This window comes from Lissotriton vulgaris, chromosome 6, assembly GCF_964263255.1.
Source record: "Lissotriton vulgaris chromosome 6, aLisVul1.2, whole genome shotgun sequence".
In the NCBI taxonomy this organism is placed as follows: domain Eukaryota; kingdom Metazoa; phylum Chordata; class Amphibia; order Caudata; family Salamandridae; genus Lissotriton; species Lissotriton vulgaris.
In genome coordinates, this window is record NC_141694.1 from 1,511,223,756 (window position 1) to 1,511,246,879 (window position 23,124).

Here is a 23,124-nt window from a genome sequence, read left to right on the forward strand (position 1 = left end):
CGACAAAAGACCTTAAAATTATGGAGATAAACAAATAAATAACGGAAATAAATAAATAAATGAATAAATAAATAAATAAATAAAACCCGGGAAAAATAAGAGAAAGGGCCAACCGAGAAAAAGGGGGGGAGGGAGGGAAAATTTTCAAATTACTATGAAGTCCCGGCCACCAGGTCATTCAACCTAAAATGGTGGCCGGGAGGCGGGGCCAGGGGATTATATAGCTGGGCTCCCTCAGTAGGAACCGAGGGAGCCCAAAACCAGCCCAAAACCAGCCCAAGGCTGGCGCTCTGCGCAACCCCCCCCCACTAGCCCCTCCCAATCAGCCCGGGGGTGGGGACCTCCCTACGGTCGGCTGCCCCCCCCCCAAGCCCCCCTTGGGAGGGAGGGGTGAGGGGGGGTGAGCAGACACCAGACCAAATTGAGAGTGTGCAAAAGGCCGCTTTTATTGAAACAGGTGCATATTTACAACAATACAAACCTGGCAACCGCCTCACAAAACTAGTCCTCACTAAATAAGATGTTACCTTACAACCCCAAACGTCAGGCCCGCCCCTAACACGTCACAAACCCCGCCCCCACCCAGCACAACATAATTACAATTCAAACAATACAAAAACCTGATAATCATTTAAATATCATCCCAACCCACCGCAAAACATCACATTGCAAAATTTACCCACCAACAACTTACATTGCCCGAAACCTTGTAACCACCCCACGAAACAACTATTTAAACTTTTCCAGCCATAGCCCAACTTTATCAAAAACCCAACAACCTTCATGTCCCAGCTGACCAAGAACGCCCAATTTCCGCCACCCAGAAAAGAGGGGGAAAGGAATTACCCTCCTCTCTTTCTGCCCCCCAAAACCGACCAACCAATGAATCAGAACCTCAACCCAAGAAATTTTGAATCTTCAAACACCTGGAGAGCACCTCTCGCAATTCCAATAGATATAAATCCATCCCTATACGAGATATGTGAACACCATCGCCGCGAAAGAATTCCACATTGTCATACCGGATGTCCTTATGGGACACCCGCCCAAAACCCAGATCTCTACAAAAACGGGAAACCTCCAGATTCAACTTCCGTCGAGCCTTATCAACCGCCCTAGGTTTGATCGCACCCCTCCAGGTTCTTCTAGGGACCAATTCCGTCCACAAAACATGGCAACCCGCCCATTGTTGACGAATAAGAGAAAGATCCTTCTTCTTCATTGCCCTCAATAAAACCACTCCCTTCACTCCACAAAGGTCATTCTCCCCAAGGTGCAAGAGCAACACGTCAGGACAAACACCTCCCACCAACCAAGAATTCAAGGCCGGGATAAGCTCCCTCCAAATCATACCTCCCTTCCCCTTCCATACAACATTAAAAAGACGAGAATTAAAACCAAGAGTGGAACCAAAATAGCTTCTTATAGCTTGATCTTCCGCGCGCCTAATGAAGGAATGTCCCACTATCCATATCGTCATGACAGTAGAACGGGGGCTGGCCACTGAACCTGAAAAAGAAAAGCAGCATCAAACTCAAGAAAACTTATCATCCGCAGGCGCCACAACAGGATCAGTACGCACATAGCGCCTAAAACAATTGGAGGACCAACGCCCCAAAGACATAATGTCTTGCTGCGACCAACCCCTGTTATGAGCTTCTGTTGCTGCCCCAATCCTGAAGGAATGCGTACCATACTGTGTCTCATCCAACCCCATGAATCGCAGCGCTTTACGCAAAACCATGCGCAGTTGGTACTCAGTCACCCTGGAACCATCCATATGTCGGAAAACAGGGCCCTCTAAGGCAGCCCCCGAACAGTCCCTCAAACACCTGGCCCACCTCAAAGGACACGTCTCAGAAGGGGAAGAAGCTTCCAGCCAAATGCCCCTCCCTTTGCTGTGTTGATCAGTTTTTGCCCGAGCCAACCAGACGTGCAATCCCGTCTCCAAAAATCGAACATTCTCCCACCCCACCCCACCCCAAGAGTAACTTTCGACCCCAGCAACTCAGAAACTCTGAAAGCCCCAAAAAACATCCAAACCATAAGAGTAGAAAACAGACAAACCTCAAACTCATTCAAACAAACTGAGGGCAAAACCTGCAAAACTCGGGCTAACGTCTGCCAAGACAAAGGTCGGCGAACCATGTGTTCCCTACCCCTCTCCCTAGACCAACCTTCCAGCATGCGCTTACCCACCTCCCCTGCCGAAGGAGAATAGCCCCACAGTAATTTGCCCATGAACGCAATACCAGCCAATTTTCCAGCAATCGTCACACGTGTCAGCCCCCTGTCTATCAAGTGAAGAATGAACTGTACCACATCTTCAGATCGTCTCCAGCCCGGAGCGCGCCAGTCGGCCCCAGATTCTAAAAACTCTTTCCTGGCCAATTCATACGCTGTCCTAGTGGAAAGTGCAAGCGAACCTACCACCAACTGCAAAACCCTGTCTCGCCTACAGTCCACAGATGTTCTGGCATGCGGGTCGGCGTCCTGTCCGCCTCCGAGGCTAACCCATGGAATCTCTCCCACTGTGAACGAGACAAAGCATCCGCAATGTCATTGTCCACTCCAGGAATGTGTAAGGCCTTAAAACTGATGTAATACGTCAAGCACCCCAACACAAAGACTCGCAAGAGCTTCAAGATGTGAGCATCCCTGGCCGACTGCCGATTGATAATGTCCACTACAGCCTTATTATCAATTCGAAACAGCACTTTTTTGTGAGCAAGCTCCTGACCCCACAGAGTCAACGCCACCACCACAGGGAAAAGCTCAAGGAAGGCAATACTCCTGCCTCCGTTCTTCCACGCAGCAGGCCACTGTTCAGCACACCATCTGCCCTGCCAGTAAAGACCGAAACCATCACTGCCTGCAGCATCTGAAAAAATTTGGACGTCCCAAATCCAATTCTCTTCTCTGTACAAAGGAATGCCATTGAAAGAGTGTAAAAAGGCTACCCACATCCGCAGATCCTCCTCAACACCGGCTGACAAGCGGACGTGATGGTGAGGTAAAAACTGACCAGACAGAGCTCTACCCAAACGCCTGCAAAAAGTTCGACCTGCCCTGACCACCCTACAAGCAAAATTAAGATGGCCCAGCAGCACCTGAATTTCCTTCACTGTCACCTTTGCCTTGTTCAACATCACATGTAAGAGGTCCAACATTTTTGCTTTTTTATCCACCGGTAAGCGTGCCTCCATCACAGTAGAGTAAATTTCGATCCCCAAAAAAGACATGGTCGCGCAGAGGCCCATTGTCTTTTCGGGTGCCAAGGGCACACCTAAAAATTCCATCAGAGTTTGAAATGTTCGCAAAGCATTCTGGCAAGCTGAGGAATTGGGAGCGCCTACAAAAAAGAAATCATCCAGGTAGTGGGTCACAAGCTGGTGTCCTGACGTGTCCGTGAAAAACCATTGGAGAAATGTGCTAAAGGTCTCAAACAGCGCACAGGATATGGAACAACCCATTGGAAGAGCCTTATCAACATACCACTTTCCTTGAAATTGAATCCCCAAAAGATCCCAATCCTCAGGATGTACAGGCAATAAACGAAAAGCAGATTTGATGTCACACTTTGCCATTGCCGCACCAGTGCCGGCAGATACAACCAGGGCCATGGCCACATCCACTGAAGAATAGGACACGGAAGCGGCCTCACCATCAATGAAATCGTTAACTGATGAGCCCTCCGGCCATGACAAATGTTGAATCAAACGATATTGCCCAGGCTCTTTTTTAGGTACCACACCAATTGGGGAGACAATAAGATTTTCTAAAGGCCAATCGTCAAAAGGACCCGCCATCCTCCCCTCACGCACTTCCTTATCCAATTTGTCTTGTACCACCTCTGGATGTTCACTGGCTGACAAAAGATTCTTTGACCACCGCCGCAACCGCGGCCCTGTGTAACCAAGACGAAAACCCTCCTGAAAACCAACCAACAATAACTGAGCAGCTTCAACATTCCCATAATCCTTCAGAGCCACAGCCAAGTGAAAAGGATTAACTGGCGTATGAGCCTTTGGGCCCAGTTCCAGAAGTGTTTTTCCCTCCCCTGTTAGGTTGAGGCTGCTGTGCAGGAGCAGGGGCGTTGGCTGACTGCTGTGACCACTGCCTGCCCCTTGTAACTCGAGGCCCCCAACACCTGGACAGTGGGTGCGTTCTACCACATTGGGAGCATTCGTGCCTAAATTTGCAATATTCTCTCGGGCAGTATCCTCTGTTAAAATCCCAACAGGTCCCATCGGCAGGTTGAACTGACGCAGCTGCACCCACCCCTCCCCGAGTGGGCTTACCCTGAAAGGGCCGTGAAGGTAATGGATACCCACTAGCTGTGAAAATCGTCTTACCACCCGCTGATGCTCCCATAGTGTGTTGCCACAGGTCATTATCTAACTCCCCCCATTTCGCTTCAGGATCCCAAGCCATCCGAGCCCGGAATTCCTCATCGTACTGTGACCAGGCATAACCACTGCCAGGAATCTGCGCCTTTCTGATCACATCCATATACTTAAACAGGGCCACACAGCGCTCAGGGAATTTCTCACAGTACACGCTAGCATATATAAGAAATGCCGCAGTCCAATTTTCGATGGTCAACTCGTACTCTTCCTCCTTAGACCCCTCCTTAGACCTAACTTCCCTGTGTAAGAGCTTCAATAATTCCACGTACTCCCCTTTCCAAATCCTTTCCTTAGTGGACAGCATTAAATGAGCGCCCAACGGTTTCGTGACGCCCATGTAAGGCAATTTCTTTATTTTAAGCTCCTTGCTGTGTGGGGGATCCTTACCTACCTCCATGGGCTCTGTAACAGTCCCGGAATCCACCTTAGAACCCACACCCCCGTCACCCGTGCCCACTCCCTGATCCTTAACATAACGACCTTTATGGAGCTTAAGATCCACACCCTCTGCAGGAGGATCCCCCCCCCGTTCCAACAGAAACCATCAACGGCTTGTCCCGTGGACCAGCCAGCTCACCTGGATTCAATAAAGGCAGTTGGGCCGGCCTCGCTCTCCATGCCATCTGTTCAACGTCGTCGCCTGACCGAGGAACCCTCACCGCGGGGCCGCTCTCCCGGGTTGGTCTGGAGACTGTAGTTCTCGGACGCACCACCACCGGTGCCTGCAAAACATCATCAGAAGCATGAAAAAGCCCCCCCCTTGCACCCTCAGCACGTATCTCGCCCTCCTCAGGGCTCTCCTCATCATAATCTAAAACCAACGATTCCTCCAACCTAGGAGGGGCCAACACCTTTGGCGGACTTCCGAACCCAACCTGGGCCTTACCAGCCCGTACAGACACCTGAGGCGGGGGAGCCGACTGGACCCGTCTGTACTCCCCCGAACGTTGACCAGTTTTATACACTTTAACCAACGATGAATCCCTTTGTTGATGAGAAGAAACACGTGGGGCCAGCGAGGACGCGCCGGTCCTGCTTCTGCCAACCCCGCCGATATCCAAAGAACCTGACAATGGGGCCAGCGAGGACGCGCCTGGTCCGCTTCTGCCAACCCCGCTGATACCTGTAGCAAGAGAAGTTGGGGCCAGCGAGGACGCGCCCGACCTGCTTCTGCTGACCGCGCCGAGATCCTGAAAGGAAGACGTTGGGGCCAACGAGGTCGCGCCTGACCTGCTTACGTTGACCGCGCCGGGGTCCCTCGCCGGTACGGGGTATGCCGCGCCAGGCTCCACCCTCCCTTCTCCTCGGTGCAACTGGGCCGCACTCCACCCTACCAAGTCTGCCTCTCCACGACGCTCACTGACCTGCAAAGAAAAAGGCCGAACTGATGTGCCGGGACCCTTACTACCAGAACGGACAAAACTATCCACACCACTAGCCATACAAAAACCAGAATCCTGAAACTGCACCTGACCAACCTCCCGAGAAACAGACCCCCTAGATCGAACCGACAACCCCCGCCGAGGAGGGGAAGGCTCCACGTCCTCACCACTACTACTCCAGTTCAACAACTCCTGAACAATCTTAGACGCAGGTCCCGAAGCCACTCCACCCTGCCCTCCCTGCTGAATATCCGAGCGGGGCGGCTCCAACCTCCCAAGCGACCTGCCCCCAACAGGCAAACCCGGAAAACTCAAAGTGCCCCCAAAACCACTCAGCATATCAGTGCCCTGGACAGGAGCAGCCCTGCCCGCATCACGAATCCCCTCTGCCCAGGAAGGAAAAACATCCAAACTCTCCCAAGATCTAACACCCACCTGCCTATCACCACTCACCTGCAAATGAACATCAGCAGCACCACCCCCCGAAGGCCCAACAAGCCCCACGCCAGCCTCCTGTGCATCACCCAACACAACACGACCAGACCGTTCACCTAACAAACCTGCCCCTGCCCTCCTTTCCATTTGTGCCCACTCCCCCTCCCCCACGGAACCACTGAGCACAGAAAATACCTCCCCCCGGGTTGAAGCAGGGGGGGAAAACAACAGGGGGCTATAAGGCACAAAAGCCGTCTGTACTGTACCACCACCCACATCACCGACATGCACAACCTCCCCAGAGAAACGGACCGGCGTCGAGAAGCGATCACCACCAGCCCCTGCGCATACAAGCGGGGTCACAGCCTGACCACCCCCCCGAGCCCCCAAATCCACAGGGTCAATACACTGTACACTAGGCCCAACAGCCGGCAACACACCCTCACCGCCAGCGCGAGGCCCGGGTAAAACAGCGTGCGCATGCGCGTCAACCGCCAACTCCCCCCTCAGTATGTCCGCGTCATGCGACACGGAGGCAGAAGCCGAGCGCTTCCTGCCTCCGCGCTTACCGGCCCGCTTGCCTCTGGCAGCGGGGACCGAAAGCGACCTCACCGGCAGCCCCACAGACACCAGGGGAGCCGGCACCACATCCTCCTCCATTGCCGCCTCGCGCAGCGTGACCGTCTCCACCCCCGCATGCGTCACAGTACCAGGGGCCGCTCTCCTAGAGCGCGGGCGGCCCCTCTCACTCACCGCCTCCCTCCGTGACTTCTTCGGCGATCCACACGCCGCGACCACCGCCGCCACACGCGCCGAGGCCTGTCGCAGAGGACGCGCCGCGCCAGGCACGTCACCTAGGACCAGGTCCAGGCGTCCAGCCTCACTGAGAAGGCGGATCGCCTCAAGAACTCTGTAATCCTCCCCAGACATGTCAAAGAATAACACCACAAAACTCGCACAATGATCTAATAAAATTTTCAAATTACTATGAAGTCCCGGCCACCAGGTCATTCAACCTAAAATGGTGGCCGGGAGGCGGGGCCAGGGGATTATATAGCTGGGCTCCCTCAGTAGGAACCGAGGGAGCCCAAAACCAGCCCAAGGCTGGCGCTCTGCGCAACCCCCCCCCACTAGCCCCTCCCAATCAGCCCGGGGGTGGGGACCTCCCTACGGTCGGCTGCCCCCCCCCAAGCCCCCCTTCGAGCGATTGGAGAGTTCTGCCTGCGGATACTGAGCGTCTATCGAATGTGTTGGGGATTGGAAGCTGCTACCCCAACCTCGTTACCTTGTCTGCTGCGGTGGAGTGCGGCAGCGCTGGAGCTCCAAAGGGGCCATAGAGTCCGTGGCCTCCTTCTCCGGGGCCTTCGAGGCAGAGTCAGACCCAGCACCTCCGGTGTGTTCGAGGCAGCTTCAGGCGTGGATAAGGAGGAGTGTGCTGCCGGATGAGTCAGGAGGAGAGACACGGGAGAGAAAGGGCTGCCGCTGCCACACCGAGGGATAGGAGAATTACAGGGGGATTTCTCGGCATCGGCATCAGCATTTCAGGTTAGAGCAACCCCTCCACCTAGTTTTTCCAAAAGAGATAGAAAACGCAGTGTGAAGATTCAGTGTGGCACAGACTGTACAGATTCCCCCCCCTCTTGAGATTGACAAGACTGTTAAGGCTGCTAAGAGTCAGGTTTTCCCTGTAGATACCAACACAGAGAATACCTCCACTTTTTTATGTGGCGAGGTTAAGGCAAAACGGGCGAAGACGTGAAGCCTAAAAAAGCTACTCTGACCCTTAGCACCAAAGTAACGCCTTCTTTAAGGTCCTACTTTAAAGTTCTGCCACAAGCTTTGGACCTTGTAAAAGAGGGCATACAAGGGTGGGGTGAAGGAGGAAGGGGCCTCCAGCAAAGCGGTATCTGGGTGAGTTCTCTCTCTTTCTGGAGTCTCTGATATGGAAGGGCAGACGGGGGTTTCATCAGGGACTGACACTCTCCAACCTCTCCAACCCGAAAGTGGGGTCTCAGATACCATCACTGAGGTAATGTGCTATGTGACGGAAACCCCAACCTCAGAGCAATCAACAGGGGGAGTAACAGTATCTCAGCAGAAGTCTCAGGTGGAAACTACCCTAGAGGCAGGAACTCCCCAAGGGGGTGCAGCCCTTTTGGGGTTCTCCTTGGAGTCTATGATTGTGGCCTTATCTCTGGAGATAAAAAGGGGGTTTGAAATTTCCACAGCTAACCAAACTGAAATTAGGGGTTTTTGTGAGTCCCTGGAGAGCAAGATAGACGCTCTAAACTCCAGAACAGTAGCATTGGAGAACTCAGTGGCAAGTTTGTCTGCCCATCTAGGTAAAGCTGAATCAGATATAATCAACCTCAGAAAAGAAGATGTTGCCCTCTCTGACAGAATGGAAGTATTTGAGAATAATGCTCGTCGTAATAACCTACAAATCCTTAATGTGCCAGAGGGGAGTGAGGGATCCGATATCAAAAAATACGTAATTATTCTGTTAAAAGAAGCGCTAAATCTTGATCAATCCATAGAAGAACTGGGAACAGACATCCAAAGAATACATAGGGATCCTTTTAGAAGGAATCCACAGAGGTCTAAATCTAGAAAGATCCTTGTCAACTTCCACACATATTCTTTAAAAGAACAGATTCTGGATCAGGCATTAAAGCAAAAGACTCTGAGCGCTAAAGGTTTCTCTTTTTAGATAAGATCAGACCTGTCCAGGGCAACCCTGGACAGGCAGTGGGAGTTGGGCAGGAGATTGGAGGTCTTTAGGAAGCATGGGGCGGTTGCGCAGCTTAAGTTCCCAGCTGCCCTTAAAATTATGTATAACAACAAAATGTACAATGTTAGATCTGTGTTGGCTGCTGATGAGTTACTGTCGGCTTTGTCGGACCTAGGTAGAGAGGAAGGCCCATCAGGGTAGACCTAGGTTTATCTTAGGTTCTGGTTTACTTGTTGGTAACCCTACTACATTTTTGGCTCTCAGGTCGCTCGGTATCCCTTATTCACATATTAACTCTTTAAAATGAAAAAAAAAAGAGGTTGGGGTTCTCAGAGCAGCAATGTAATCTCTGACATCTCTTCTTCTTCTTTCTACCTTTTTGCTTATTGGGAGTAGAAGTCACGGTGATCCTGCGGGGTGCAACTCTCTGGACTTTGTCGAATAGTTGGGACCAGGGTTCCCCAGGGGGGGTGGGTAGGGTTGGCTGTAGGGCACAGGGGTGGGTGTTGCAAGGTAACAAATTTTAAAAAATCCTCGTTCTCTCCTAAACAATTTTTTCTACAAATACACCTACTTTACAGTCAATGTTAGATTTTACATGCCTATGGGGGCATTGAGCCAATGGGTACGACGCTAGAGAGGCTATTCTTTATATGAGTAGTTTGCAGGTACTCTCCTGGAACGTCAATGGCCTGCGCACTAGACCCAGAAAGGATTAGCTCCTGCAGTATCTCCGAGATTCTAGTGCGCAGGTCATAGTGCTTCAGGAGACACATTTACTGGAATCAAAGATGCTTCTACTGGCTCAGAATAACAAATGGATAGACTTTCAAATCTCCACAACTCAGACTATGAATATCAGAGGGGTTGCGATTATCTTTAAGAGATCAGTTAAGGCTCGCCTTATTTCAAAACTAGTGGACCCAGGTGGCAGATGGGTCATAGTGACTGTTAATATTTTAGGTGCTCAGATCACCATTGTGGGATACTATGGCCCAAACCAGGATGACCCTCCTGCCCTTAAATTATTTTTTTTTCATACCTATTACTGTTTCCGAAACCAGTTATTTTGGCGGGTGACTTTATTATTGTCTTAGACCCCTATCTTGATAAGTCATCTAACAGTCGTGCTTTAGTCCCCTCTAAAACTAGGACTTTTTTTATGGAGGCTATGAAGCAATTTGCTTATTTTGATATCTGGAGGTTAGGTCAGGGCAAAAGTTAGGATTTTCATTTCGCAATTACAAATATAGGCCTCAGTCAAGGATTGATTTTATCTTGGTTAGCCAGGCATTGAAAGATATAGTTAAAAACGTCTTACATCTTCCTTCTCATTTATCAGATCATTCAGCAGTTTGGCTGGAGCTTGAGGGAATGATTTCTGTTTCACCTAGATCATGGTCTTTTGATAGCTCCTTATTTTTGGAAGACGAGGAGGCCTCATCTTTAACCATGGAGACAAAGTGGTTAAAGGAAGCAAATATAGTCTCGGCCTCAATAGCTTGTGTTTGGGACGCTTACAAAGCCTTCTTAAGGGGATAAATTATAAGCAGGGCTGCCTATAGGAAGAAACTATATAGAAGAGAAATCTCTACTATTAAGGCCGAGATTGGAAAATTGCAAGCTGAATTAGATCAACTCATAAACACTTCTGTTGAGACTTGCAATGAAACACAAAATAAACTAACAAGATTAAAAGGTCAGTTAGAAACAGTCCTTAATACACGCCTACTTCGTAGGTGGGAGGCGAGTAAAATTGCCCATTTGGAGTATGGGGAATGGGCAGGTTGGTTCCTCGCCTGGAAAGTTAAGACGAACCAAGCTCGGAATAATATTGGGGCAATTAAACAAGGCAATTCAATGTTTACCTCCCATGAAGATATTCAGAGGGCCTTTCAGTCCTTTTTTCAAGAGATATACAAAGAAGATTGCCGTACTGATCCCTCCTATATAGGGGTTTGGTTAATTAAGATCTCGTTACCTTCTCTAACTGTAGATCAGCGAGCTCACCTTGATCGGGTGATAACGCAGGAGGAAGTTAACGCGGCCATTGCAAGCTGTAAAAAAGTGAAAGCGGCAGGTCCCGATGGTCTCCTTTCGGAAATCTATAGGGCCATGGCTAAGGAAATTGTCCCTGTTCTGACTGTTCTTTTTAATCAAGTACTTCAGGAGGGAGTGGCCCACCCAGACTCATGGGACAATGCTTCTATAACCTTGATTCTCAAACTTGGCAAGTTTGCCTCCAATTGCGCGTCATATAGACCAATATCCATACTTAATGCCGATTACAAACTTTTCTCTTCCGTTATGGACAAAAGATTGGGGCTGGAGGTAGGTGACATCTTGCACCAGGACCAGAGAAGCTTTGTGAAGGCTCGGAAACTAAGTGATCTGACGTATGATTTGATTGGCGCTATAGATATTGCTTCCGCCGAATCACTCCCTCTAGCCTTTCTGACTCTCGATGCTACCAAGGCCTTCGACAGGGTAAATTTTAGTACCTGTTGGAGGTCTTGGGTAAGTTTAATATCGGGGACAAATTTTGTCGAGCGAAAGGGTTGTTATATCAAAATCCTTCTGCTTGTCTTCTGGTGAATGGCACCTTATCAGACTTGTTGAAAATCTCGAGGGGTACACGTCAGGGCTGCCCTCTCCCCTCTCCTATTTAATTTATACATCGAACCTTTTTCTCAACTACTGCTAGATGATCTCAACATCAAGCCTTTTAGGTATGGAGAGTGGGAGAGAAAGGTAGCCCTTTACGCAGATGACAGTTTGGTTTTTTCTTCTGATTTGCAAACAACCCTCCCCTTGGTTGTTAAGCTAGCCCAGGATTTTGGAGAGGTCTCTGGGTATGAGATTAATGTATCTAAAACAGAAATCATGGCTTGGAATATGGGGGAGATTCAACCAGAAGTACAGCTTAGCCCTAGGATGAGGTATCTTGGAATTAACATCTTACAAGACATCTCCAAAACAGTTGAAATCAACCTCTCATCTGTGGCGAAGGAGTGTAGGAAACTCATGCGTGCCTGGTCACTATTACCCTTGTCTGTCTTGTGTGGAATAAATTTGGTAAAAATGTCAATCCTGCCTAGAATCACGTTTCTTTTTAAAACTATACCCCTCCACTTTGAGTCTGTACCACTGCTTAAGTTACAGATTGATAATAATTCTTTTATTTGGGCTTACCACACATCCAGGATCGCCTGGAAGAAGCTAAGGCAGCGTAGAGAGAAGGGAGGCCTAGCTGCTCCGGATCTTCAGTTATATGCATGGGCCTTTCAACTTTCCCACTCAAGCATGCTACTGAAAATGCCTACTAATGTTGGGGCAGGGTGTATGTTTCGAGCTATGCTCACTGGAGCCATGTTACCACAAGAGGGTTTTTTGTTTAAATTTGGAGATTTTAAATTCTTTAAATAAATTAAACTAAAGGTTTTACAGGGCCTAAATAGAACTTGGGCTAAGATGAGAAGTACTGTAGCTTTAGGATATTTTTCTAACATGGCTCCCTTGTGGGATATTACCAGGTGGCCGGGCATGGCTTAAAGATAGACTGGCCTTACCACTGAGGGAAGCTGGGGTGGAAGTTTGGGGGGATTTGTTTGTGCAAGGAACCCTTATTTCATGGGAATCCCTTAGGAAGACGATTGGTCCTCGTTTCTCTAGGTTTAAATACCTGCAGATGGCAAGTTGGGCTCAGTCGCAGTCAGTTGCCCAGAGCAAATTCCCAGTTGGAGGAGGAAACCATCTAGAATCCCAGCTTACTAGCAAACCCCCGACAAAGAAGGAAGTCTCCCTCTGGTACCATTCAATATTGGAAGAGGTAGAGGGTGAATTCCGATTGGCTGGCCAACTCTGGGATAGCCTTCTCCCCGACCAGGATAATGAACAGCGGTGGCTAAACTCCTGTAAAACAATCTGGGAGGTAGTTAAACCAGCATGGCTCCATAGAAATCATCTGTTCACCCTGCATAGGGCCTATTATTCACCCCAGGGACTCTCAAAATTCTCAAAGGGCCCTCCTGTATCTTGTATGAGGTGTGGGACAATAGCCGCATCGGACACTCATATGTTTTTTGACTGTCCTGCCTTGTCTTCCTTCTGGGACACTAATGTTGACTCATTAAAATCATCTCTCGACTGCCCCATAAAAATTGATCTCTCGCTGGTAATATTTGGCCTGTTGGAGGGAGTTTCAGGCCCTGCTAAGTATTTTCTTTTTTATGCAATCCTGCTGGTGAGAAGAGAGATTTGTAAAAAATGGAAGAAGCATTCATCTCCGTTTTTTTCGGATTCGCAGTCATCAGTGCTACAAGTTTCTAGGTTGGACCTTGTGAGATCAGGCAATCAAAAAAAGCGTGCCTTCTGGAAATTTCTGCAGTGGGGGTAACCTTGATACGGTGGACGGGGTGTTGTTTTTTTGTTTTTTTCCCCCTCGGTCCAATGATTACGCTGCCCTACTATTTCGCAGATATCTCCAAGAAATCAGGTGGTGCTCTGATACCAATATGTTGGCTAAATCCAGTAAGGCGGCCCCCCATGGGTTCCTAATTTGAGCCTTTATGAGTATCTTGTAACACCGGTAGGCAAGGGATATAACCTCCAGTTGCCTACATATCCAGTAAACTGAGATGGTGTGTGGATATCTCTAAGGTAAAATGGAACTAGTTGACTGGAGAATGAGTACAACAAAAAAAAAGCCTGTTACGTCCGGTAGGTACTCAGCCAATAACTATAATTAGATAAGCCAGCCTTATACTCAAACAAATGCCAACCGATTCCCATACCTCATCTCCATCGAGCCTCAAACCAGTAAAGCCCGGGTACCCAGTAAAACCAGTTAAAAGCACGACTAAAAACAAGGCATACAAAGAACACAGATAACATTTATTCAGTTAAAAGGTGGCCAAAAATTCTCAATTTTGTTAATAGCAGCATAAGAAAAAATGAATTGATCAAAAAGATGACCGGCTCAGACAGCATGCAATACAATTTAAGGTTAAAGGGACAAGCCTGTCACCCTAACAGATTTACCAAAAACTATTATAACTATGCACATAAACAAATTATAACTACATATAAAATGTTATAAATACATCCAAAAGGTTATAAAAAGTTATAAAAAGTTGTGCAAATCTTCCCCAGTATTAAGACCATTCGGAATCTTTGTGTCAAGGAGTACAATATAATAGCTTTGCAATTGTCTTAATTTCTTTTCGCTATCACCACCCCTTTTGGAGAAAGGAACTGCGTCAATAACAAAATAGCTCAAATCATTAAGATTATTTAATTTGAAGTGACGTGCCACAGGATAGTGCGAGTCAGAAATAACAATCGCCCGCCAGATGTTGCAGGATGTTGCAGGAAACGATTGAACACCTGGAGCTTAGTGCTCCCAATGTATTGCAAATTGCAAGTGCATTGCAAAACATAAACAACGTAGTCTGTCATACAGGTGAACAAACTCCTGATCCTGCAAGCAGACATATTGACCCCAAACTTACAGGCTCTGCAGGAACTGCATTTGAAAAAGCCTGATCAATCGGAGACCCAATTCGATGATTTTGTGACTTCCGGAGTGGTCTTTACAAGGGCATCCCTCATTGAGGGAGCCCTCCCAAAAGTGATTGAAGGAGTCTCACTGAGTAGAGGAGCTAGAGTGATATCGGTTTTTAAAATGGGCCAATTAGACTTCAGGATTTTCCTGACCCTTTTCTCCTAACAACAAAAGGTCGTAATAAGTCTAACTGTAGACTCATCCCTCTTAGAGAAATTGTCTCCAATAGGTACCGCTATCTCAGTGCTACCAATCTGGGGAGATTAGCAAAGTTTAAAAACATTTTGCCCATGGCATTTTGTAAATCCTTTTTATTGTAACCCCGAGCCAAAAATATTTGTGTTGATTCATCAAGACACCTTTTAAGATCAATTTCATTACTGCAAATTCTGTGGATTCTTAAAAACTCCCCATAGGGCATGCTTTTTATAAGGTGGTGAGGATGTGTACTACGGGCATGAAGAGTTGAGCTACCTGCCATCACATTCCTATGCAACCTAGTTTGGATTTAATTCTCTACAATATAGATCTCAACATCTAAAAATTCAACAATCTCATTACTGATAGTGGCAGTAAATTCTAAAATGAGCAAGTTAATGTTAATTTTAACGACAATTTTTTCAGCAGACGCTCTAGATCCTTGCCATACTACAAATACGTCATCAATAAAGCGCCATAAATGAACAATGCCAATATCCTCGTCTTCAACAACAGCGGCGTGGGCGCAGCCAAGAACATGCTCCTCCCACCAGACCACGTGTAAACACGCATCGCTGGGGGAGAAGCATGCTCCCATAGCCACGCCCCGCAAATGCTGGAATACTTTGTTATTAAAAAGGAAAAAGTTATTACAAAGGCAAAGTTCAATCATTTTGATTAACATTTTACTGTGCTCATTAAAACTAATATCCCTATCATAAAGATAATGTTTAATAGCATTAAGACCATCAACATGATTAATAGAAGTGTAGAGAGAACAAATGTCCATCACAATGAAAAAATAATCAGATTTCCAACAAACCTCTTTTAATTTACTTCAAAAATGGTCAGTATCTCTGATGTACGATGGGAGAGCTTCCATGTAACTGTGCAAAAAATAATCTACATATTTAGATATGGGTTTAAATAACCCATGCTGGGCAGAGATATGCGGACGCCCGGGTATTGGAGATATTCCTTTATGCACTTTAGGTAAAAAGTAAAGGGTGGGAGTGGTAGGATAATCTTTTTTCAAGAAACAGAATTCCTTTTTACCAATTAAACCTTCCTTTTTCCAGTTTGCCAACAACTTATGAACTTGATCTTTAACTTTATTGAGTTCATTAAAGGAAGCCTTTCTATAGCATAGATGGTCATTCAATTGTCTCTCCGCTTCTTTGATGTAAACATCACGAGGCTATAGAACGACGTTGCCTCCTTGGTCTGCTTTGTTCACCACAATGTTACCATGATTCTTGATTTTACGAATAAGATTAGAATATTGTTTGTTAGCATAGCTCCTCCGCTTCTGACTTTGCAACAATGATCGATTCAGTCCTTTTAGATCATCAATCATGCGGTCACTGAATACATAAATGGCATCCCTAGGCATCATCGGTGCAAAAGTGGATTGGGGGCAAAAAGGGGTTTATAGCAGCACTGCCGCTAAAAATGCTCATTGATCGTAGTTCTTCTTGAGTATCCTGTACAAGTTAATCTCCTTGATTTGAAAGGGAATGAATAGTTTTTAACATTGCCACATCAGAAATTTGAAAGTTTTTTCTAGGTTGAGCTTCAGAAACAATATTAATGGCAGTGCTATTGGCTTTGTTCAATATATGATACTTCATTAACTTTAACTTCCGTATAAATTTAAATACGTCGATTCTTGACTGTACGTATTTGAAGCTATTTTTAGGGCAAAAAGATAAGTCCAAAGCTAACAGTTGCTTTTCAGCTGCATTTAAGTCCAAATCAGTGAGATTGATGACAGTGTTTTCATTGCCAACGGTGGTACTTGATTTTAGTTTGCCTGTGCATTCCCTCTCCCTTTCTTCTTTTTCAAGAAGCCACCTCAGCCTCCTCCCCTGCTTGCGGCATTTGTTACGTTCACGTCGTCTTTGCTCAGGGGGGTCCTCTCTGCCTTAGAGTGTGCCGTCTGTCTTCGATCATAAACCCCAACTCCTCTGAAGGGGTAAAACCACTCAATATGGGTTGCTTGTCAGCTCTTAAATTCTCGTCATCCGACCCTGCACTGCTTTGGTAATGAGCTACGGTCAGTATCCGACATTACTGAATTTTCACTTTGTTGAACATGATGTGTTTGAACAGAGGACACTTTATTCGTCAACACCTGCCTTTTAACAGATTCAAACTATTTAGAACAAGTAAAAATTCTTCCATTTTCATAATCGGATTTATCTTGTGCGAATTAAAAAACTTTACACGATTTGATTGTCTCCTCATGCTTTTCTAGGTGTTTCTTTATTTCCTCTCGCACTTTACTAATAGTTTCCTGCTGTTCCATAGTACTCAATTCCAGATTCAAAGCATCAATTTGACGGACAATTTCAATACTATCAATTTTGGCATACTTAATTAGGATACAGACCATGTTCATCGAAGCTTCTAAATTATTCGACGCCCACTGCTTCAACATAAGAGGGTTGGGGTTCTCAAATGATGGCGCTATGAGAACTCTCAACCCTCGTGGCACCCTGCCGGCTTCTTTATACTTTTCAAGGGACTATTTTTCCCACCATTTAGTAAGCTCCTTTCAGAGCAGCTTCTCAAGTCTCTTCAGTTTGGATTTAACATCATTTTTATCTGCCATTTTTTCATTCAATTTGCTGCTTTCATTAATGTCCGGTAAGTTTAAAAACAGAGCGTCTGCTATTTGCTCACGGTCTTTGAGCACGTCAGCCGCTGTCGCCATGTTGGCAATGATGAAGGAATAGAGATTAGCACAGTCAACCAGAGCAAAACGCCGAAAGTCGAGTGCGTAATGCTCCAAGTTCTAAATGTCACAATGTCTTCACTCACAATTAGCCTGCTGGTGGCCTGCGCCACGAAGGCTCACTTCGATCACAATCTTGAAGATAAACGGAGTCCTCCGACTCCCCACAAACTTCCGACTATATATAAAATAGGTTTCAGGGTCATTATAGTTAGCATTAAAAAAACTGTAGAAATTCACTGAAAAAACAATAGTTACAGGACCGTAATAGTTAGACTGACATTTAACTCATACAAAACCTGTTAAATTCAGCTGTTATAGTTAGCTGAGCTAATTATAACTCACGCCCCCGCAATGCACTGCTTATGACGTCACACATTACATCACTCATGACATGGTCAGTGACATCACTGATGACATCTCAAATGACATCACAGATGACATCACTAATGATATCATCCAGTGACTGTGAGTGTTTCTAAAAACCTTTATGAGTGTTAAATATATATACCCCAAGGTGTATTGAAGAATGAGTGAGTGTATGGATGATTTAGTGGGTGTGTGACTGACTGTATATGTGAGTGATTATAGGTGTCTCAGTGAATGTATGGGTGAGTGACTAATCTGTGTGAGTGTCTATATCAGTCTGTCAGTCAGTGTGTAAGTGGCTGCATGGATTGGTGAGTAGGTACATGAGTGTCTACCTGGTAGACACCCTGTTGTGTGTCAGAGACTGAAGGATTATATTTATTTCTGGGTTCTGAAGCCTATTTCCCCAGAAGATGGACATACACAATATATAAACACTAATTCCGTCATTCTGGGTAGCCCCTGAGACTCCCGAGGCTGGATGACTGTTTTGGCAGTCAGCCCCATGTATAATGCCTGCAGTCAGCAGTGTTCAACTCCAGGGGCCTCCTGATTCCTAAAGGTTGATGTTCTTTGACCTTCCTGCACAGTTGGGCTCTCTTTTTCTAAAATAATGTCCTCCTGCAGCACATCCTAGTAGCACCCCTTTCCACAGTAAGTTGCCCCCTTTTCCCAAGGAACATTCAGCTCCTACATTATGGGATAGAAACCACAACACTTGTCGAGCTCCTTAGTCACCAGGCGGCTGAGCTGATGGCTACTCAAAGCAGGCTTCTCTTCTGGGTATAAAGTGCTATTCACTTTATCCACGAGACAGGTCCTTCTCTTATAGGGATAGCAAATAGCCCCCAAAACAAAATAAAAATTGTTCCAAAAACACCTTGTGGTTTAGTTTTTTGGCTTACAAACAGGCATTGGTAAAGCCATTGTTTGGAACACTTATTATAAAGCGGGGACTTTTTTGGATTTGACAGTTGTTGTTAACTTCTGGCAATGCACTGCGAGAGTAACCATGCTCAACTGTTAAATTGGTATAAGCCAATTTGTACGGGCTGCAGCTCGATTTTTCTGTTCTTTCTTCCTGTTGTGTGCACCGGTTTTAACCTTCAGGCATGCCCTTTCCTCTTCTCTGCAGTTGATTCCTCCTCACGTTTCCACATCCCAAGATTCCACTGCCTCTAGTCCTCTGCTGTTCCACCCTTACATAGCCTTCCTGGGCCTTTCTAATTCCAGTGATGCACTGAGACACCATGTGTTTTGTGGCCCTGATGATACTGAGGCCATTTGACAAACTGGACTACTCTTCATGCTGTTGTCCTAGCTGAAACAATGGAATTAGTGTAAATCTCCCTTCACCACATTGTCTTTCCTGAAATATCATTTCCAGATAATAATGAAAGTGGGAGGGAATTGTCTGGGAGGAAATTCTAGAAGGTCTGAAAGACGCCACCTTGAATGAACTAAAAAAAAGCAAAGGTCTCTGGAATCTAAGACGTTTTGGGGTAGCATTGAGGGGTGATGATAGAAGGGTAACACTGAGCAGGCTGATTTTTTCCTGTGCTGTAAGGGCAGCAGACTACCACACACTTCATCTCTCACCCTTGTACGTGCAGTGCACCAGTCTGGTTAGTGATAGAGCGCCATGTTATTCTGGAAAATTATAGGGGTGCACCATAATCCCAAGTAGTTAGCACCCACATATTTAGTGGACCATGTTATTGTGTGATTTATAATGTAGTACTAGGCCGGGGATTAGTGCAATATGTAGTTGTGTGCTTATATCATTTACAGAATAATGTAGTGCCATGTTCAAGAATGTGTCTTAAATAACGTAGAAATTATTGCTTCATGTTTAAATGGTTGCATTAGATTTGAACGTGCCATATTAAAGTTGCACGTGTAGGTTGCCCATTGAAGAAAAGCGTTATGTTAACATGAGAAGGAATAACGTTTAGAAGTGTAATGAAATATTGCTTTAGAATGGTTTAACTGTGTTGCTTATTATGTTGTTATATTAGAAATGCATTTAAAAGTGTAAAGGCCTGAGACATGAGATTGCCAGCAGAGACCTAACAGTAATTTTCTTAGCATAACCAGAAATGTAGGTTTGAAAGTTTCCTTGGGAAAAGGCTCTGTTCTCAGTTGAATTTCAAGTTGTAACTTAGAGCGTGTACAGGATTGTTTCTCATGCATTTCTTTTACAGGAGCAAGGCCACGTAGCTCGGTAGGTAAAATAATCCATTGTTTTAAGAGTTAGGTTGGTAGGAGTGGGAACAAAGGGAGTCTACTGGAATGTAGAGATGCAACATTTGGCGGAAAAGGTGCCTGGGATCCAAGGACACAGCAACGGTTTTTGGAAGAAGAGGAATCTGTGCTGGAAAAGTACAAGAGGCTGCACCTGCCTGAGGGAGGTGTGCCATGGGCGTGCCTAATGTTTTGGGGTTTTGTATTAGGGAAAGCACCCCGAGGGAGGAGGGCCAGTCGCAATCGGAGCTGGGGTTAGAGTCTGTTGGAGTCAGATTGAGTCCTGTCTAAGGCAGTCCAATTGGAAAGGCAGTTAGGCATGGGTCTCAGTGGGAAATAGGCAGGAGAAATAAAGGAGCGTCTTAGAACGAGCTTGGTAGCTTGGGTTACTTACCTGGAAAAAGTGAATGTGCTTCTTAGAGAGCCTTCACAGTTGACACCTTTTTCTCTTGCCTGGGAGGTATGCTATGTTGGGGTGTCACCTTAGAGTTAGTGTAGGGACAGACTAATTCTTTCTTTCCTTTTGGAACAGATGGAGTCGAGACTTCCAGTGGGAACTGTTATCGCTTGGCTAATGCTTTTGGAACTCACATTGCTCTTAATTGTGAGTCGTCTGAGATTCTGTGTGGGATTATGTTTGTATTAGTGCCGGTTTATTTCTTAAACCTCTTGCTGAGGTGCTTGTATGTTCAGTTATTTTTGGCTTTGTAATAAATCTTTAAACTCCAATACATAGTCAGTGGTCCTTTGGATTGAGATGTATCTGGCCCTTGGAATAATTGTCATAAGCATGAACATAGAGAACTTCCCTTTACACTTCTTTGCAGACTAAATAGATCTAGTCAGCCAAGGATTCTAAGGATTGGTAAGGAAAATCTGTATGAGAATCCCAGCGTCATCATTAGGGTCTGAACCAAAAATCGACTAGGGTGCAGCCATCTGGTGCTCATCCACCTATGGAAGCCTTCAGGAGCATGTGAGAAGTTTCAGGCACAAACCCCTGCTCAAACGTCTGGTCTCTTTCAGCCTGACAGTAGGAGGTGAATTGTGAGTCTTAAAAGAATGGGTTGTTTCTGATTGGAGTGTTAGCCTTATTTGCCGAGCCACTTTTTTCCTTGCTCATAAGAGGTATTTCTACAACAGTAAGCAGTAATTGTGCCTTGAATGAATGAATGAATTGTGTCTTATACCGCGCTAACTTAGCCCAATGGGCATCAAGGCGACTACATCAAATAAAGGAACTAGCCAGGTCAGACAGCAGTATCTCATTGGTAGGCTCTGATGAAGTACCAGGTTTTAAGGGCCTTCTTAAACAGGTCGATGGAGGGTAAGGTTTTGATCTCCACCGGAAGGGAGTTCCAAAGCTGAGGAGTGGCAACAGAAAAAGCTCTCGCTCCCCATCTGGTCAACCTAGCGCGGGGCACTACCAATTGGTGTAGCCCGGCCGATCGTAGGCATCTCGTGGGTACATAGCGGGTGAGCAGGGTACCAAGTGCGTCCGCAGGGACAGCCGCAAGAGCTCTATATGTAAGACATAGGAGCTTAAAGGAGATTCTAAACTGGACGGGGAGCCAGTGAAGATTTCTCCTAGCAATGGTGGCAGATGATGCTATGGGAAGGGCCAGGACGAAGCGCGCTGCGGTGTTCTGTACAGTTTGCAGTCGATTGATAAGGCCCTTGTTGGACTCCACATAAAGAGAGTTACAATAATCAAGCCTGGAGCCAACAAGAGCAATCGCAATCTGTTTGCCCGCCTGGAAGGAGAGATAGTGGAGAATTCTTTTTAAGATCTTGATGACACCCCAGCAAGTGGCCACGGTCCTATTCACTTGGAGCGCCATAGAGAGTGAAGTGTCAAAGATGACGCCGAGGTTTCTGGCTGATTGGGAGGGAGTGGGGCAGGTGCAGAGAGATGGAGGCCACCACTCGCTCGACCACACGTGTTGGTCTTTACCGAAGACCAAGACCTCTGTCTTGTCGCTATTCAGCTTTAGGGAGTTAAGGATCATCCACTCCGCCACATGCTGCATGCATGACCTAAAGCTGAATGCGGATGTACTGACAGAGTGGGCCAGCGACACCATGATCTGGGTTTCGTCGGCGTAAGACACCACCTCCATCCCCTGCGATCTTACTAGTCTAGCAAGCGGGGCCACGTAGATGTTGAACAGGGTCGGGCTCAGGGCCGACCCCTGTGGCACCCCACATTGCAATGACTTGGCAGGGGAGAGGAAATCTCTGAGCATGATTCTCTGTTCTCTGTCATGGAGAAAGGAGTTAAGAAGACTCAGGCCGGTCCAGTAACCCCTGCCTCCCTGAGCCGAGATGTTAAAATGACGGGAGACAGAGTATCGAACGCAGCCGTGAGGTCTAATAGGACCAGCACTGTGGTTTGGCCAAGGTCAACTTTGCGGCGAGTGTTATCCACCACAACACTGAGAGCGGATTCGGTGCAATGATGTTTTCTGACTCCGTGCTGCGAGCTATCAAGATACTCACTAGACTCAAGAAAGGTGGAAAGATGTGTATTAAGGTGCGCTTCTAACATCTTTGCCGGGGCTGGAAGTAAAGATATTGGCCTAAAATTCTTAAGGAGGCCCGGGTCCAGGGACGTTTTTTTAAGGAGAGGCTTCACTATAGCCTTCTTCCACACCGGCGGAAAAGAACGCTGGACAATAGCCCCGTTCATGATTTCAAGCAGAGGTGGAAGAATGCTGTTTCTGCACTCCTTTAGCTTTTTTAGCGGTACAGGATCCATTTTGGAGGAGGATTTGGTCCTGTCTAGCAGGAGATTTAGGGCCAGATGTAGGTAAATCCCATTTACCGACTCTGAAATACCGAATTTTACCGATTCGGTATTTCAAAATCGGTAAATGGGATGTAGGTCCCAACATCTGGATAAGTTACTGATTCCTTAAAAATTCGGTATTTACCGATTCGGTAAATACCGAATCGGTATTTGCTATAGAATCCTATGGGCCTTGAAGCCCATAGTATTCAATTCAAATACCGATTCGGTATTTACCGAATCGGTAAATACCGAATTTGTCAAGGGT

General features: G+C 46.5%; 1 protein-coding gene across 1 annotated transcript; it reads right to left on the reverse strand.

Annotated features, from left to right (window-relative positions):
* Nucleotides 1-895: 895 nt before the first annotated feature.
* Nucleotides 896-5,851, reverse strand: LOC147709083 (uncharacterized). Its single transcript, XM_086925432.1, has 2 exons — nt 4,987-5,851; nt 896-1,509 (listed from the first exon to the last, which is right to left on the reverse strand). The coding sequence occupies exons 1-2, from the start codon at nt 5,849-5,851 to the stop codon at nt 896-898; spliced, it is 1,479 nt and encodes a 492-aa protein (XP_086781558.1).
* Between the last annotated feature and the right edge of the window lie 17,273 nt (nt 5,852-23,124).